The following is a 16317-nucleotide window of genomic DNA, read 5'->3' as shown; positions in this document are numbered from 1 at the left end:
ACAAGTGGCGAAGTATTTCACTATGGGCACAGTGTTTTAAGTGTGACTCAGGTGTTGGTGGCAAAAAGCTGTTGAGTGGTAACTTGCTGGAGGGAATGGGGTGCTGAGATGGTCCCATGTTTTGGGGCTCCCTGAGGAAGAAGCTCATTGAATGTCAGGCTCAGGCAGCTGGACGTCCCCACAGCTGAGCCTGGTGGGTCAGGCAGGATGGGGACAAACCAGTTCCCGAAGTGTCACACCATCATGGGCTCTTCTCCCCTAGGGGTGATGTGCCTCCCGCTTCTCCTGCATCCCACCCCAGGCAGCCCAGTTCTGGAGGAGATGCTGGGGAGTTCCAGACTGCCCTTCTCCAACTACATCACCCTTGAGAGTCCTCACCACCCTTTGGTGGATGGGTAGAGACTTGAACTCCCCGTGCAACAATTCTGGCTTGCAAGAAGGAAGGAAAACTTGAACCAATCTGAATCTGTTGCTATAGGGAAAGTTGGCTCTGTCTGTCTTTGCAGGGATGTGCTGCTTTCCTTGATGGTTTTTTTGGTAGCAGGCTTTTTCTTGGAAGGATCCACAGACTTCCCCTTAGCTTGTTCGGTTGACTGTGCCAACTGGACTGCCGGAGCGAAGAGAAGTATTTCAGGATCTGCTGTTGGTACAAGTCGTACCATGAATACTTGCAGAGGAATGTCCTGGCAAGGTGACAAGGATTAGGGTTTTTTTTTTGCCTCTTCTATATATATTTTGGTCCACAAAAGAAGTGAGAAAATCTGGGTTGAGTGTTAAATGACAGGTGCCAGTGGGGTGAGGGGTCTGAAAAATCAAGGAACTGGGTTTTTCTGACTTTTCATATGTGTTAGGATTTTAGAGCAAGATTTCGTATTAACACAGGAATGCTGGGGTGGATAATGGCTTCCCTGGCAGAAAGCGTGGCTATAAGTAAGTGGTATGCATGTTAACACAGTATATTTTGCTTTTATCCAGAATAAGATGAGTCACTATTTTCATAGGAGATTATTTTCCCGGTTCAAGAGACCATGCTCCTTTTCGGGAGCCTTCCTGCTTAGCAGTCACGAAGAGTTGGAAGAGTTTGCCCAGTGTTGATCTGAAGTATGACATTTAGGATACGTTAAGCAGCTGCTGTGTTTCTGCAGCCATTGCAGATAACCATATGCAATATAACATGAGAGCAGGCCTAATTACTGTGCTTAGTGAATGTGATTAATCCTGCTGGCTGAGGAGCCCAGGGAGCGGTGGGAAGCTGGGGCGGTGTGAGAGGCCGCTGGAAATCACGTGCAGCTCTCGGTCTTCATCTGTGCTGGGCCAAATGGCACCAACTGCTCCCGAGTTAACAGCACAACCAATCTGATTTTATTTATGGTCTTTAATTAAGTTTCCATTTTTAAAGGTGACCCTTTTCTCAGGAGTGAGCAGTGGTGCAGCTAAAATCCCTGCAACCATACATCTCTGTGTCTTTTCACACTTGAAATGGTTATTCTGGGAGCTGCATATTTTTCTTCCCCATAAACGAACGTGGGAAAAGAATGGCTGGCAAGGGCAGATGCTGATGTGTAGACACTATGTGACAAGCCTGGTCTTGCAAATACCCTCTGCTTTGGTGTGGGCTGAGGGCATGTCCATGGGTGGGCACAGAGGGTGGTGACCAAGGATCTGCAGAGATGTGGAGACACTAGGGTCCATGGAATGGGCCAGTGTGCCCTGGCAGGGAAGTGTGAGGGGAAACCTGGGCTTTGCTTTGGCTGGGATGGAGCGGTAAAAGTTCAGGAAGCAACTTTCCTGTGCATCATCTTGAACCAGATTTGTTTTGGGGGAGGAAGGGTGATCTTGCAAAGTACGCAGCAGGACTGGTGAAATGTGGGTTGTCCCTGAAGTTCAGTGAGTGCTCCAGCCACCCAGGACTGCCAACAGGACTTTCCTGTGGGGCTCCAGGTTTTGGATGCCTGGAGAAATCATGTGGGGGAGTGTGTGGAGAGACCCAAATATTCCTTCTCCTCCTGAGTGATGCAGTGCCATTGTGTGGCATAGCATTGAAGCTTCTGGTCCTGTCCATGAATAATTCAGGCTCTGTGTATGGGGATCTTCAATATGCAAGTTTTAAATAAAGCATCTGCTCTCATCTAAATTGCAGTTGACTTGGAAGAAGTTGGCTGAGGGGTTTGCGTGGGGCGGCTGAGGCACAGCTACCTGCCCTCGCGTGGGAATGCCCAGCCGGGGCATCACGAGGATGCACGGGGGGCCGCCTGGTCACAGGCGCTCAGTCGGACCTCGCGAGGACCTGGGAGCCCTTGAGCTGGACCACGTGGTGAGCTGAGCATCCTGCTCGAGGCCGTCCCACACCTTTGGCTTGTGAAGACTCAATCCTGCTGCTGGCAGACATTGCTGAGGTGGTGGGAGCTCCACCTTCCCCACGCAGACAGGCTGTTCTTCCCATGGCCTTGATAAGTTGTGATGGTTTTTCTCCCTCTCCACCTATATGACAGAGGGAATATATCAGCTGGCCCTGTACATGTTTTTTGTAGCTGCCTGGAAGCAAGTTTGCTCCTCAGAATCCTCCAGTCTCTCTCTTTAACAGGTCTCAATTTGCCCAGTCTCCCACTCTGGCTGTCATTAGCAGTAAAAAGGTTGCTGAAGCCTCTGACAAATCTTAGCGTCGATTATAAATAATTCACTTCGACACTAGTGGTTTTCTATATTGCTTGCTCTCAAAAGCATTTTATTGTTTGTCTGTACCTGTAGGGGCTGGAGACTTTTTTTAAAACTTATTTTTGGAGATGATTTCCCACCAAACCATCTCAGCCAGAGGAAATAAACAGCTGCAACAAAGCGATCGTTTGTCTTGGTTCTGGTTCCAAGAGACGGCGAGAGCCAGTTTTCCAGCCTGGTTATGTTGTTTGGCCCTATGATGTAGGGAACAATATTAGCTGATGGGAGCAAAACTTAAAATGTGCCCTTGCTGGGAAGTTGGTGGGAACCATCTCAGAGTTGCTGATGGTGTTTCGAGCCCTTGGTGCAGGAGGCACGTCTTCATGAAGTCACGCTGGGTTTGTTTGATGTTGCGGAACAGCAGTCATTCCTCCTACTGTCACCTTCTGCTGCTCAGTGATGGAGAAATGGGAAGAATCAAAGAGCAGGGCAGGGTTGTGCTGCTCTCAAGAGCTGGGCAGTGTGCTCCTGGGGCAGGAGAGTCCTGTTTGACCTCCTGAAAAGTTTGCACTTGCCCATTTCCCTGTGATATGGCTTCACCAAAGTAAAGAAGACAAAGGTAAAATCCATTTAGAACTCATCAGGGCTGCTCTAACAAGCCCCAAGGGCAGCTCAGGATGTCTCCTTTGATGCTGTATCCCAGGCGAGAGATGCTCTCAGCTTCCTCTATACCCAGCTAGCAGTCACCCCCTTTTTTTCAGCCCATCTCTTGCTCAGCTGGTTCTGGTGTGGGTATAATGTAGCAGATGTTTTCCTAGGTCTCAGTTACCCACATGTGCTGGAGTGAGCCACAGGTGCCTCACACTTGCTGTAGGATTTTATCTGCTTATACCTTCCTAACACCCCACGCGAGTCTGCTGAGGAAGTGGTCCCAGTGAATGAGTAACATGGCTCTGCAGCTGGTGATTAGCCTGTTGGATTAGTAATAAGCCAACGGTCTAATCTTGGTTTATCTTGGTCTTCTGGACTCGGACCTGCCCGAAGCAGAAGTGTGTGCTGATGGCTGGACATTGGGGCAAACCCTGGGCACCCAGCCTTGGTGCGTCAGCAGATCTCATGCCACTCCGCTTCTTTCAAGTAGTTTAGTGCTTGTGGCGAAGGGAAGACTAACCTGCCCAACTTCATAATTAACACTGGCATTTGGTTTGTTTCATTTAATCATGCATAACTCACATGCAGTTAAAAGCACTCTTTCCCTTCAGCAAAGTAGGAATTTCTGGAATAAACCAGCTAGGTGGGAACTATTTGGAAAATGCAGCAACACCCCAAACTTGGTGTAACGGGAGGGATTTTCAGGCAGGGCTATTTTTATGCTGACAGCAACGTCATCACTGTATAAAAGTCTGTTGTAAAGAGCTTGCTGCAGGTGTGGATGTAAAGAGTGAAAGGTGTGAAGGCTTCAAGCAAGAGCATTTGTATTTGCAGCCAGGACGGGTTGAGCGGGTTGTGTTGGGCAAAGCGATCTCGGGAGTGGCTGGAAATTCCAGTGGATAAAGTTAATAGCAGTTCCAATGAATGTGGAAATGGAAATAAAATAGCACCCTATAACATTGCAGCTGCTTTCCCTGGCGTGGCCCCTGCCTCGCTGTAACTGCCTTTGTAAAGCTGAGTGTTGCTCTTATCTTAAAAATACATGTTTTTTTTCTGAGTGTAGTGGTTGTGTTGAGTTCCTGACAACTGCAGAGGTCTCGGAGCCATCCCGTGTCAATTAGCAGCTTCTTGGTAATACAGCCTTAAAGAGAGGGAAGAAGTGAAAATAAATACATCTGATTTTTAATTGCCTTGGTACAGCAGAGCCTTGGGTGTTGGAATATTTTAGCACCTGCCCAGTTTAACAGTTGCTTATTGTTCCTGGGTTTTACAGCAGAGCCCGAAATGTCGGCGTGCAGCTGCAGGCGGGCAGGGTTTGCACGAGGGGTTGGGACAAACCAGCAGGAAACTTGAGAGGTGCCAGGAGATATTTCTGGGCTTGCTGAGAAAAGTTGAGGATCATTCAGTGTGAAAGTGTTTGCAGGTGAAGCGAGCTGTGCTTCAATGCCAAATTTGAGAGCTGTTCTGCTCTGAAAAGTTTGCTGTGCGAGCTGTGCATTCGTGCTCTCATAGGTTGGAGATTGGAGTGGCAAAGGCAGTGCCAGAGCCTCCCCGCTCTCCCGTCCCCTTTTTGCTGGGGAGGAGGAGGAGGAAGACGAGCCAGATTCTGTTTCTGTGTGTCAGCAGCAAAGCTGCTGCCCAAATCCCAGCGCTGGCCACCTGTGCCAAACCCACAGCAGCAGAGTTTGAAGTGCACATGCTTTGTGCCTGCTGTTGATGTTTAAATATATAAAAAAAAAAAAAAAAAGAAGGAAAAAAAAAAAAAAAACAAAGAAACAAACAAAAAAAAAACCAAACCAAAACCCCTCAACTTTGTCTTGCTTCCCTGGAGTTTGCCACACTGCCCTCCCCTGCAGCAGAGGGCTTTGCTCAAGGTGCTGCCCCCAGAGAAGGTGGCTTTTGTCAGGGTTCCTCCTCACTCTGGCTGCAGTCCAGAGCGGTTACAGCCGCTGGAAGGACTGTTGCTGGCTTCAGAGGACTCTGGGTCCTTCCCTTTGTGTCATCTTTTCTGAGAGATTTAATTAGCTAGGTAAAAATTAACATCAGCAGTTGCAGTTTGTGGGTGATGGCCAAATGATGCACAAGACCCCTTGTCTTCTGTGCTTGCTCTTGGCAAAACTCATCCTCTCCCTTCCTCCCCTTCGAGTAGCTTCAAAGGCTGTTTAGTTTCTCAGTGTTTGGTAACTGGGGAGGATACTTCACCACGCAGCTCAGGAGAACTTGAACAATCTTGTTTAAGGGGAAAAGAAAAAAAAAACAAAACCAAAAACAACCCAAAACGTGCTTTTTCCCAAGCTTTGAATCTCCTGTGCTTCATTTGATTTTTATTTTTTTTAAGAGACACTTCTGCCTGAAGTGTTAAAAACACACCCTTGGAGCTGCTGCAGCAAAGCTGATCCTTGGGCATAGTAAAAGGTTTAATGTATTTTTGTAGGATCCCTTTACAATTCCCACAAGAGAATCCTGCTAGGAAAAATAGAGCTACAAAAAAAGTTTTACATTTGTTTAAGAAAAGCAAAACCAAGCCCAATTTCCAGGTATTACCAACTGCATCATATTTAACAGGTGAAAGATATTTGAGCACGAAGTGACTCGTTGGTGCTGTTGCTATCACTGGATAATGTGCCTTTACAGCTTGCCAGATCTGTGTTGGAGACATGCAACTACATGTGGCTGGGTTTTTTACTCCCCCATCCTGGAAAAATAAATCCCTACTGTCTAGCCACGGAGGAGTATGCATTTTTTCCCCAGCATATAATCTGTGGTACTCCTATAGAAGATGCTAAATATGAACAGTGCATATGCAGGTATCTTTGACTAAATAAGCCAAACATGACAGGAGGGACCTCTGCCTTATCTTAGGGGCTGCAAGGGGATTTAAGGTCCAGATTTGGGGACTTTTCTGAGCTTTGGCTTTTTTTGGCCAGCCCGATCCACGTGGCATGACAGGGAAGGCATAAATGTACAGCCTTCTTCACTTTGCCCTGGTGTAGGGACAGCCACCCACTGTGTGTGGTGGGACAGGAGATGGCAGTGGGGCTTTCCAGGTGACACGGTGGCGGTGCTGAGGAGGGGGATGGCAGGGTGGCCTGTTGGTCTTGGAGGATGGCGGTGATGCTGGACCCTGTGTCCTGCTCCCTTGCATGATGCCTGCTTCTGCCTGGGTGCAGCGAGCACTCCAGGAGCTGCACTGTGCCCAGCCACCGAGCTACAGATCTGTGCATCCTGGGTCTGCAGAGACCTGAGATGTTTGATGTTTTTTTCCAGGGCCACCTGACCTCCCTTCATGCATCCGTCTGAGAAACGGGCAGAAGTTGAGCCCTCTGTCCTCCTTAGGTGGCTTGCAGCCATACAGCAGGGGAGAGCAGAGGTGGTTTGCTTTCTAAAGGCTCCTGTCTTTTTGTCCCCAGATCTCAGGAGCTGCACCTGAGAACAGAGGCGCATTCCTATCTCTCTGACCTGACCAAGCCATCGGACTTGGAGTTCATTGAAACCAAGAGGCCGCGCCTGGATCTGCTGCAGGACCCCCTGATGAGGCACTCGCCTCTCCTGAACCAGAGCCAGCAGGGAGGGACGGAGGATCTCTCAAAGGTAAGGGGACAGTGGTCTGACATGCTAACTGGGTGTGGGGGTCTGTGTTTTGGGATCCCCTTGGGTTGTGCAGAGCTACCTTTGAGGCGTTGAGCTGCTACCGAAATCAGTGTAGATGATGGTTCCTGACGGATCAGGCGGTGCTTGGTTGTGTTGGATGATACTCGCTGAGAAGGGATGAGCACTCTGGTGAAACAGAAGCATATTAGCTTTCCCCATAACTGTTACAGTCACAGGCTTGCATTTACTGGGCTGTTAGATGCACCAGAACAATTCGAAAGCTCTTATTGGCTGAATTAGGGATGGTCTTTTCTGGATATTATGCCCTGATTTGATTTTTACTTGACCTTTCTTATTTATCACATCTCTTTATTTAATATTGGTTTTTGAAGGGTTTGAATCCATTGCTGGTGGTTCTTTAATAAAACCTTCCCCAGGAAAACCTCTCCTGTCTTAGTCTCATTTAACAAAGCAAATTGTTTACTTGCAGTTGTCCCTTCTGCACCTGTAATAAATGTTGCAAGGAGAAATCCCTTGTTTGTGTGCCTATTTGGATTTATTTTCATGCTCTTTTGGGGTAAACTGTGCTTGATTTTTACCTTGAGCTTGGACATATTCCTGTTTGGCAGGAAAGTTGCAGGGTGAACGTGCTGGGGGCAGCTGGCTTGTGCTGCCGATGCGAGCTCCAGCACTCTGAGCGCTGAGGGTTAATGCCACTGTAGGCTGGGCTTCAGAGATGTCTGAGCTCTTGGTGAAATGAAAAGGAGGTCGCATCCTTACCCAGGGTGGTGGGGATGGTTTGCTGTATCGCTGTGAGAGCTGATTGAAGTAACGTACAGGGAAGAAAGCTCTTGCTTGGGAATGCTGGGATATTCAGGCATGGCTTAGCTGTACAGTACTGGTGGGCCTTACATGAGATCCCTCTGCCCTGTCTTGAGTGAGAAGGGCATTTAACTTTGGGGTACTTCAGATGTCAAGGGAGGCATGGCTGGATCTCCTGGAGGAGAGGGCTGCAGGGATTGCCGATTAGGAATGGTGAGCTGATGCTGGAAGGGGTGGAGCAGCTCTTTAGGAGCCATGTTTCGACTCAGGGACCATGAGAAACGCACCAGACACGTCAGCTTGCTCTCCTTTAGCTCTTGATAGTGTGTTGCCTTGGAAAAGATGCCTCTGAGGTGCTATGGCCCTTCTATGTCCCGTCTTTGCTGCTCCCTCTGAGATGCATCTTACCAAGGTGATGCTGTGACCAGCCAGGAGTCTGTTCTCCGTGCCACCGGGATGTGTTGTGGTGGCTCTGAAGTATGGAGTGTACTCAGGGGATGCTGAATTGGGTGGCTGATGGGGAAAATAAACTGTTGGCCATGAAACAAAAAATATCTCTCTCCAAAGTCGTGAGGAAACCAGGACAGCTTTTCTGTCTGCTCATTATTTCCATCAGCAGTTCCGTTCTGCATCTCACTGGAAAACCACGTATTGTCTCAGCTATTTGTTTCTGGTAGGCAAAGCCACTCTTGAGGCATTAGTTGGTGAGTTCAGGGGCTGCATTTGCTTCTTGATCTGTGACACATTTCCAAGAATTACATGCATTTTATGGGGCTTAAAACATTTGTTAATGTAAGAGAGAGAGAGAGAAAGCTGTGAGATACAATTCAGCAAGACAAGATTATGCTTTTAGTGGAGCCATTTGTAACTTCAAGAGTCTGGAAGGAAGAAAAATGTGGTGTCCGTGACTGGTGAGAGCCTAAGAGGAGCTGGGATTAGTTGCTTAGAACTAGTGGGGGCTGTATCCAGAATGGGTTTGATGGAGGTCACTTCAAGACTGGAATGATCTCAGTGCTGTGCAAGTGCTTGGGAGCAGAAGGCAAATCTGGGTGTAGGACCACCATTCTGAAGGTATATCTGCCTTTGTAGCTTGGGAAATTGGATTAGTAGCAGTTTTTTGGCTTTATTCTTGAGCAGTCATCCTCAGACTAGACTGTAAACTGCTTGTGGACACTAAGGTTGTGGTAAATAAAGCACCTGCAGCTGAGCTGTGGATCACCCTGAGCCTCAGTATGTTAGGGGAGCTGTTCCCAGTGGGCTGGACCAGGGGAAGTACGAAGAGCTGAGACCGGTCTTTGGCCACACGCTCAGGACATGTGCATATCTGGGCTATTTACGCATGTAAAATTACTTTTTGCATCCCTGCTAAGCCAGCAACAGTTGAATTCGGCACTGGGCTCTCACGGTGTAAATCACCATCTAGAAAAGCTAATCAAGACCTTCCCGAGAGGCTCTGTGCTGAGCTCCATGGCTGCTGTCAGCTCCTCTCCCTGGCTGATGTGACCCCCTAAACCAGCACGCTGCGACGCAGCCCGTCCTGACACCTAATTCCCACTCCGCTCCATCCCTGCGGAGACCGGCCCGTGCTTCACTTCTGGCAGCACCACGTCTTTCCTGCTTTTCCTGCACCACGTGAGCCTGGTATTATTAAACACGCTCGCGGTTGTTTAGGCAGTATCCTAGGAGTTGTTCGCTTACCCCTTACCCCATTCCACGCTGTTGCAGTCACTGCGTGGGGAGGAGCTCAATTTAGTCATCTGCATAATAGCGCTAGGACTGCTTTTCGTGGTGATTTTGCAGATTGAGCTATTTTTTTGCACAGTAAAGAGCTTCACAAACCCCTCCATAAAAAGGACAGGGGTTTGCTTATACGCTTGGGGTGCCAGCCTGGCTGTCACAAGGGATGTAACTGTAATGCAGCAGCAATGGATCTCGCTCTCAGGCAGTGGGTACCTGTTGGTCTCTGGTTTCAGAGCAATGCTGGAGCTGAGATGCAGAATCAGGTCTGTGGTGGAGTGTGAGTTCTGCATGTCCCTAATGATTACTGGTTACCCTTAGATTTACCAACCTTCAGGCCAGGGGAGAGAAGTTAACACCATTCCTGCACATTTTCAAGGCCTTTGTTTTGGGCCATATCTGTGCTTTTAACACAGATTAAGTAACTGATGTGGCAGATGCTGGTAACAGGTTTCAGAGTTTTATCCTGAAGAGAAGTGGATCTCTTATGTCTTTTATTCTTCATCCACTTCTCCCAGAGGTGGGGTGAGCTGTCCCCCTTTACCTCTTTCAGGATCAGTGCAGCCTCACTCCAAGCAAGGCTTAATTTTTAAGGGGAAGGTAAGGTCTTCTGTTAGATCAGCATGTTCTGGCTGGAGAAAACAGGCATGCTTTTGGGCAGCGTGCCTTTCAAAAGCAGCAGTTTTACAGCTAAATCTCAGTTGGTCTAGTAAAAGATATTACCTTTCCTTACGAACCGCACATTGCTCATATGCTCAAATATTGGTGTTTCTCTTAAAGCCGGGTAGCAGAAGGTTGTTTGCTTGCTTTCCCCGGCTTCAGCATATTTTTGCCTGCAGGAGGGATTGCTGTCACACTGCTGCAGTGCTGTAGTCCTGGGCTCCTGCTGCTGGAGGTGGCCAGGAGGGCTCCAGTGAGCTCAGTCTGCTGGGGGAGGAATGAAATCTCCGTGTGCCCTCTGTGCCAGCGTGGGCTGACGCTGACTCCAAGGTGCTCCCTTGAGCTGGCTGAGAATAACCAGGCAAAACCAAAGCAGGACTGTTTCTTCAATCACTGCAAGCCTGGATGTGAGATTCGCTGGAAGAGCTGCCGTGATGCAGATCTGCCGGGCGTGCTCTTGGCAGAGATGCTGGAGCTGGTTCCCAGGACCCTCAGTGGCTTCTGCTTTCTTTCCGATAGAGAAAGTCACGGACCTCCATCCTGCAACAGCAGATAGGAGTAAACCAGACGGCTCCAGAGCAGGCCAGTAACGCATCTGCCCGATCCCTTGTCTCTGCATACGTGCGCAGCTGGCGCTGTGTGCGATCCTAGCCCGTAGGGACGGTGAGCGTGGCACGTCTGCTCTCCCCTCTCCGGAGCTGGAGGTTAGTCCTGCCTCTCCCCTTCCACCTCTTACTCCCTTTATGCTTCCACTTGTTCTTCCCATTTCTGAGGCTGCTTTTCCACCACGTACGTGGTTTGCAGCTCCTTCCTATAGGATGTGAGTCAGTAGTGATCTGCATTTAGTCCCCATGCAAGGGCTGGCTGCTTGCCCTTACGCATAGCCTATTGCTCCAGCAGGAATATGCTCACAGGGAGCCATGTAGTCCCCCGGGTATGGGGCTGGGTGGAGGCTTAGGAAACCTGAACCTTGCTGCCATCTGCCCTGGCAGGCCGCTGGTCACTGGGTAAGTCTCTTCCCCTTTCTGTATCTCAGATTTTCCCATCTGTATAAGGGACAATGCCACTTCCCTCTTTTGTAAAATAATTAAGAACTATTGATGGAAAAGGCTATTAAGAAGCCATGTGTTGTTAGGACTTGGACTCTGCTTTACATTGTTGAAGGGTTTTAATTCCTTCCCTTTCTGCGTGAGTCTTTTTGTTGTGCTATGGTCTAAAACCTGAAATAAGAAAAGGGAAGGGGGGAGCCTTGGAAAAAGCAGCACCAAAGCCAGGAAATATGTATGGCAAAGCAGAAATTAGGGCAAAGGGTATTTCACTTTGATGCACGTTAATGTAGTTTTAAAAGCAATTAATTGAAAAAGGAGGAATTAACACATTTAAAATGCCTTTTTAATGATGCATTGAAGCCAGCAGTACATATGCCAAATCTCACACTGGCTGCCCGTTCCAGGGCCCAATTCACAATAAACTCCTGGAAAACTGGCTGTGGGATGGGAAGGCTCTTGGCTAGCTCACGAGCTCCTGCCCTGGCCACAGACTGGCAGAGCACCGAGGGCAACTGAAAGACCTTTTCAGGAGCCCTGCTTCCTCCTTGCCACGCTGGCCGGTGCCTTGGCAGTGCCGTCCCCTGGTACCTGCTCCGTCCCTTCCCAAATACGCTGGGGAGAGGGGCAGGAGGTTGAGGACTCCTGCATCAGGGTTTGCCCCGGCACAGGGGTGGATGCTCAGAGAGGCAGCACCGCAGCTCCCGGTGCGGATATCTGGGCCGTCCAGCTGGTAAATCACCAGTGGCGTTTCTGTTCCATGGCTTTGTTATGGGAACATTGATCTGTTGCTGGGATTAACCTCTCAGAGTTTCCAGTGGGTTGGTCTCACAGTTATTAATGAAACTGGCTGGAACTTGTGTTGACCTTGGCAGAGACCCCAGTTGGCTTGGAGGTAACTGGCAAAGGCATAATCTCTAATTGAGTAATCCAGAGCTGGGGGAAGGGGGTGGAGGGGGTGGAAACGCAGCAGTGCTTTGAACTGGGAGAGCCGCGGCGCTCTGACGGGATGCGTGGGAGTGGAGCGCTCGGAAAGGCGCTGAGCATGGCAGCCGCCGAGGGAATCAGCAAGCAAAAGCGAGGCAGCATATCAGTTCCTGCACCCCGGGCTCCCTCTTGTAGAAACCAGCCCGGAATTCCAGCGCCTCCCCGTGATTTATTGCTGCGGAACAATAGTGCAGAGGGGCTGGAGAATGAAACGAAGCTGTGAGCGTCGGGTGTCCCCGGGCACGTGCCCTCCTGTAGCCTCTGAGTCTGCGGCGTGGATCATGCTGGGCTCTCCCTTCCCCACCGGAGGTTGTTTTTCACTTGGGGAAAAGGAGCTCTGGGCTCATTAGTGGGGGTTTTGGTGAATGTCTGCAAGCGGGCACCCAGCAGCAGTGCAAGGCTGTCCTTGGCTGTGCACCTCTGCCAGAGGAGAGGGAGCTGTTTCCTTGGCCAGCTGTGGCTGTGCCCACTTCTGGTGGAGAGGGGATGGCTGCCAGTGGGACACCCAGGCAGAGGCTTTCCACAGTAGCACTGATGGAGAGGGGACACGCCGATGCTGCCAGCACCCTGCGGTGCGCTGCAGGTTATCCAAAACCCAAGTGAGATGCAGAGTTCAGTGCCAGTCCGTGGCTTGATCAGCCCTGTGAAAGGTGGAGTGCCTCAAACGACCTGCCACGACAAGAAGAATAATCCTTTCCCTAAGGACTGCAGGGTGCTCGATGCAAAGCCTGCACGTGCTGTGTGGCTTCCCAGCCGCTTTTTGGAGGAGTGAACTTCCGTGGAAGTGGCTCTAACCTCAGGTCTGAGCAATGAAATGAAACCATTTTAGTGGGTACAGACATACCTATGTCTTTCCTGCATTTGCCCTCCTCCTGCGGAGAACAGCATTTCTCATTAACTCTCCTTAGAGCCTCCTTGGTCAGGAAGCAGGCTGGGCTTTCCCCGTGATGCCAAGGCTGGTGCTGCGGCTGGACGCCCATCAGGAGTGAGTGTCGTGGGGTTTTCAAGTTCAGCAGCTGTAGGAGGATCCTCCTGCAACATGTTGAACATCCACCCATCTGCTGTGCCGTTGCTCACACTGTCAACTTGTGCCTGATAAAAATCTGATTGCAAAAACGATTCGTTGGGGTGGGGAAGTGGGGGGAGGGGGGATTTTGCGTTAGGGCAACAATGATTCAAAGCTATTTCTGGGAAGATGAGGGAGATGTTGGCATTCTCTGTCATTCCAAGCATATTTAAAAGCTGAAATATTTGCATTGTTCATGTTGTCACAACGCAAACACTTCTGGCTGGATTTCTCCCTTCTCCTGCTTTCCTCCCTGCTCTGAAGACCATTTCCAACTCACAGGGGGATGAGTATGAGCGTTTTGAACCCTGCTCACACACACCTTTGGGAGCATGTGTCTGCCTCGTGCAAGCAGTCTGGCTCTTGTGCCATGCCTCAGAGTTTGCCGCATCGCCTGTGCCAGGACTGGCTCATGCCATGCACCAGCTCGGGACGGGAAGCCAGGGGAACAGCCAGCCAGAGGAGCGTGGTATCTGGAATGGGATGCGCTGTCCCATGCACGGAGTCATGCTGGTTTCATTTATAAACCAGACGCTGTTAGATATTACGTAGTCCTTGTGAGATGTTTGGCTCCTCTGGCCGGCCCTGGGGCAGGGGGATAAAGAGAAGCACCACCGTGATATAGAAGACAACTGATTTTATTCTGTTTTTCAGCTGAAGTTCCTATGGCTGAAAAACTGAGCTATGGTCTGAGAGACTCTGGCATGGCAGGGAAAGCCCTCATGAGCCGCATAAACACTCTGGAGGCAGAATGTAAAAACTGAGGTTGACCTTGCCTGACCTGCCTGCAGCCCAGCTCTCCCCTGCCCCGGCTGCTCCAGCCTGCAGCAGTCCCCGAGCCACGGAGAGCAGGGCTGAGGCTCAGTAAGCTGGAAAACCGACAGTGAACTGACAGTGCCTCAAGCGCAGGTTGTTGTTTCGCACTTCTTCGGCTCATTTGTGGTGATCGACATCCAAAACAACCTTTTAAATTGTCTTTCAAGCCGTAGCGGTGGAGGAGGGCAGCGTGATAAGCCTGGCTGCTTCTCAGGAGCTTGCTTCATCATTTACATAATTGGACTTTTCTGTTCCATTCAGTCAATATTACAAGGCTTGTGCAGTGCGACATCTTTTACCTGATCTGCTTGAGGGAAAGAAAGTCCCTTGGCTTTGTGTGCTTCACCCCTGTAATTGGAAGAAATATTACCAGCTTTTTCTGTTTGCAACAGGGCACTGTTCTGAGCAGGGTGTGCTGTGTGGATTCATGGAGATTTTTCTTCTCCGTCTTTGACGTGTTCGTAGATGTTATATGCATCTATTTTTTCATTAATAGCAAGGAGTCTTCCGTGCCCTATTATGTCTTGGAAATACAGATGAGTAAAGCTAGCTTGCTACTTCACTTCAGCAGTCGTCGGGTGGGACTTTAGGAAATGGGGTTGGTGTGGCAGGAACTGGCACCAGCCTCCTGTGCATTGCTCCGAAGCACGGGAACGGCGCAGGGCGAGGAGGGCTGTGCCGGCCGCCGCTGCTTTTTGCCCGTGGTCAATCCATTTTTGCACATTTGTGGTAAAAAAGAAACCCCTACCTGGAATAAATTTCCAGGGAAGAATTCAGTTGTGGTATTAAAAGCGATATCCTGGCTATTTTCTTCTCCCCCCTCCAGTTTCAGCCTGACCTGGGCTTCTTTTTTCCCCTTATCTTCTGGGATCAGGGTGTGGGGGCTGCTGGGCACAGAGCATTGCTGCAGCTCCCGCTGAATCCAGGCGCGCCGCTCTGGGATGGGGTATGTGATTCTTCCCGCTTCCATGTGATCTGGCAGGTTAGTGCAGATGACAAAGCAGCAGGAGATTGTTACCAATTCACAAGCACAGTGAACTTGGCCTCCCTCCTTGTTCATCATCCCTGCACGCCCCTCCTCACTAAGTATCTTCCTGGGGTGGGCGACGGGTTTGGTGGGAGCAACTCAGGTGCCTTCTCCATGAATGTACAGCACCGAGCACATTTTCGGTGCTGTACTTTTCCATGGGTATGAAATGCAGCCCGTCCACAGCTCTGGCTCACTCAAGGAAAGCCAGTGAGTTGTGACACTGATCAGATTAATTTTGCGAGCTGTGTTTTGAGGAGGAGGGTATTTCATGCTGAAGCCTTCCTTCCCAGTGCTGGGTGGAAAGCCGTGGAGGAGATGCAACAGCAATCGATGGTGTTTGCCTGCTGCTGCTGGAGGGGATGGAGTGGGGGAGTGATTTCAGAGATGGATTTGGCAGAGACGAGCTGCTGCTCTTGCTGCCTGTGGTGATGGAGTTGTAATAACATATTGAACATGGCAACAGCCCTTGCTAAAGCTCTGTGACTTCACGTCCGTGCTTCGTGCAGCCTCATTTCTTAACAGCACCCTTAGCATCGATAACAAGAGAGGAGCTGTTGAATGCCAAAGGGCCTAGTTATCGCTTGCAGAAAACCTTTCTTTTTGGGCCCAAACCTGCTTTTTAAGCATAAAACCTCTTTGGCTGTGTTTTAGACAGAGAACATTCAGAGGGTTTTCTGGCTTCCTCCACCATGAAATGCTCTGCATGGGGGGTCTGAGGGGCGATGGACACTGGTGTGCGTCAGGAATTCTGGCTGTGTGCTCGGCGAGCAGAGAGGGGTTGTTTTAGGACAAGCTGACAGGCCCTTGGCTTGTTCTGCTGCTCTCGAAAAATGTAATTCTAATTCTTGGCATCTTTTTCCAGGAGGATAAGGAGTGAGAGCGCAGTGGAGCCTGCTCCCTCTGCCCTTGGAAATGAGCTTTTATTCAGTGGCAGAGCTGGCTCAGGGCGGGAGCGATGTGCTCTGTCCCACTCCCGGTTTGGTCAATCGAAAGCAGAAATTAGTGAGGGAGAAGCAGCACAGGATGAAATGACCTGAACCACCTCCTCGCAGTCCTGACCTAGATCTAGTTACTCTTTGGTTATCTTAGTGCTCTGACTGAGCATCTTCTGCATGTGGCAGTGTTCAGCCCAGATTCTGCTCGCCTTCATCCCGGCCAAGGACTGGCAGCCCCTTTAATCCTGCACCCGGTCCCTTTTCCTGCGGGACGCAGGGGAAGAGCAGAGCACTGTCCCGGCTGTGCTGAGCAGCAGAGGA

The 16317-nt window shown here is 50.0% G+C and overlaps 1 protein-coding gene across 18 annotated transcripts in view; it reads left to right on the top strand.

Moving 5' to 3' along the window:
• Positions 1 to 16317, top strand: part of NCOR2 (nuclear receptor corepressor 2) — a 256199-nt gene that overhangs the window by 95107 nt on the left and 144775 nt on the right. For all 18 annotated transcript variants that reach the window (XM_042805509.1, XM_042805506.1, XM_042805498.1 and 15 more), the window contains one exon: positions 6717 to 6897. In XM_042805509.1, coding sequence (XP_042661443.1) covers positions 6717 to 6897 — 181 coding nt within the window. The remainder of the gene's footprint in view (positions 1 to 6716; positions 6898 to 16317) is intronic.

This window comes from Tyto alba, unplaced genomic scaffold (genome assembly GCF_018691265.1).
Source record: "Tyto alba isolate M040663 unplaced genomic scaffold, T.alba_DEE_v4.0 Super-Scaffold_44, whole genome shotgun sequence".
NCBI lineage: Eukaryota > Metazoa > Chordata > Aves > Strigiformes > Tytonidae > Tyto > Tyto alba.
This window is presented reverse-complemented; position numbering and strand designations above follow the sequence as displayed.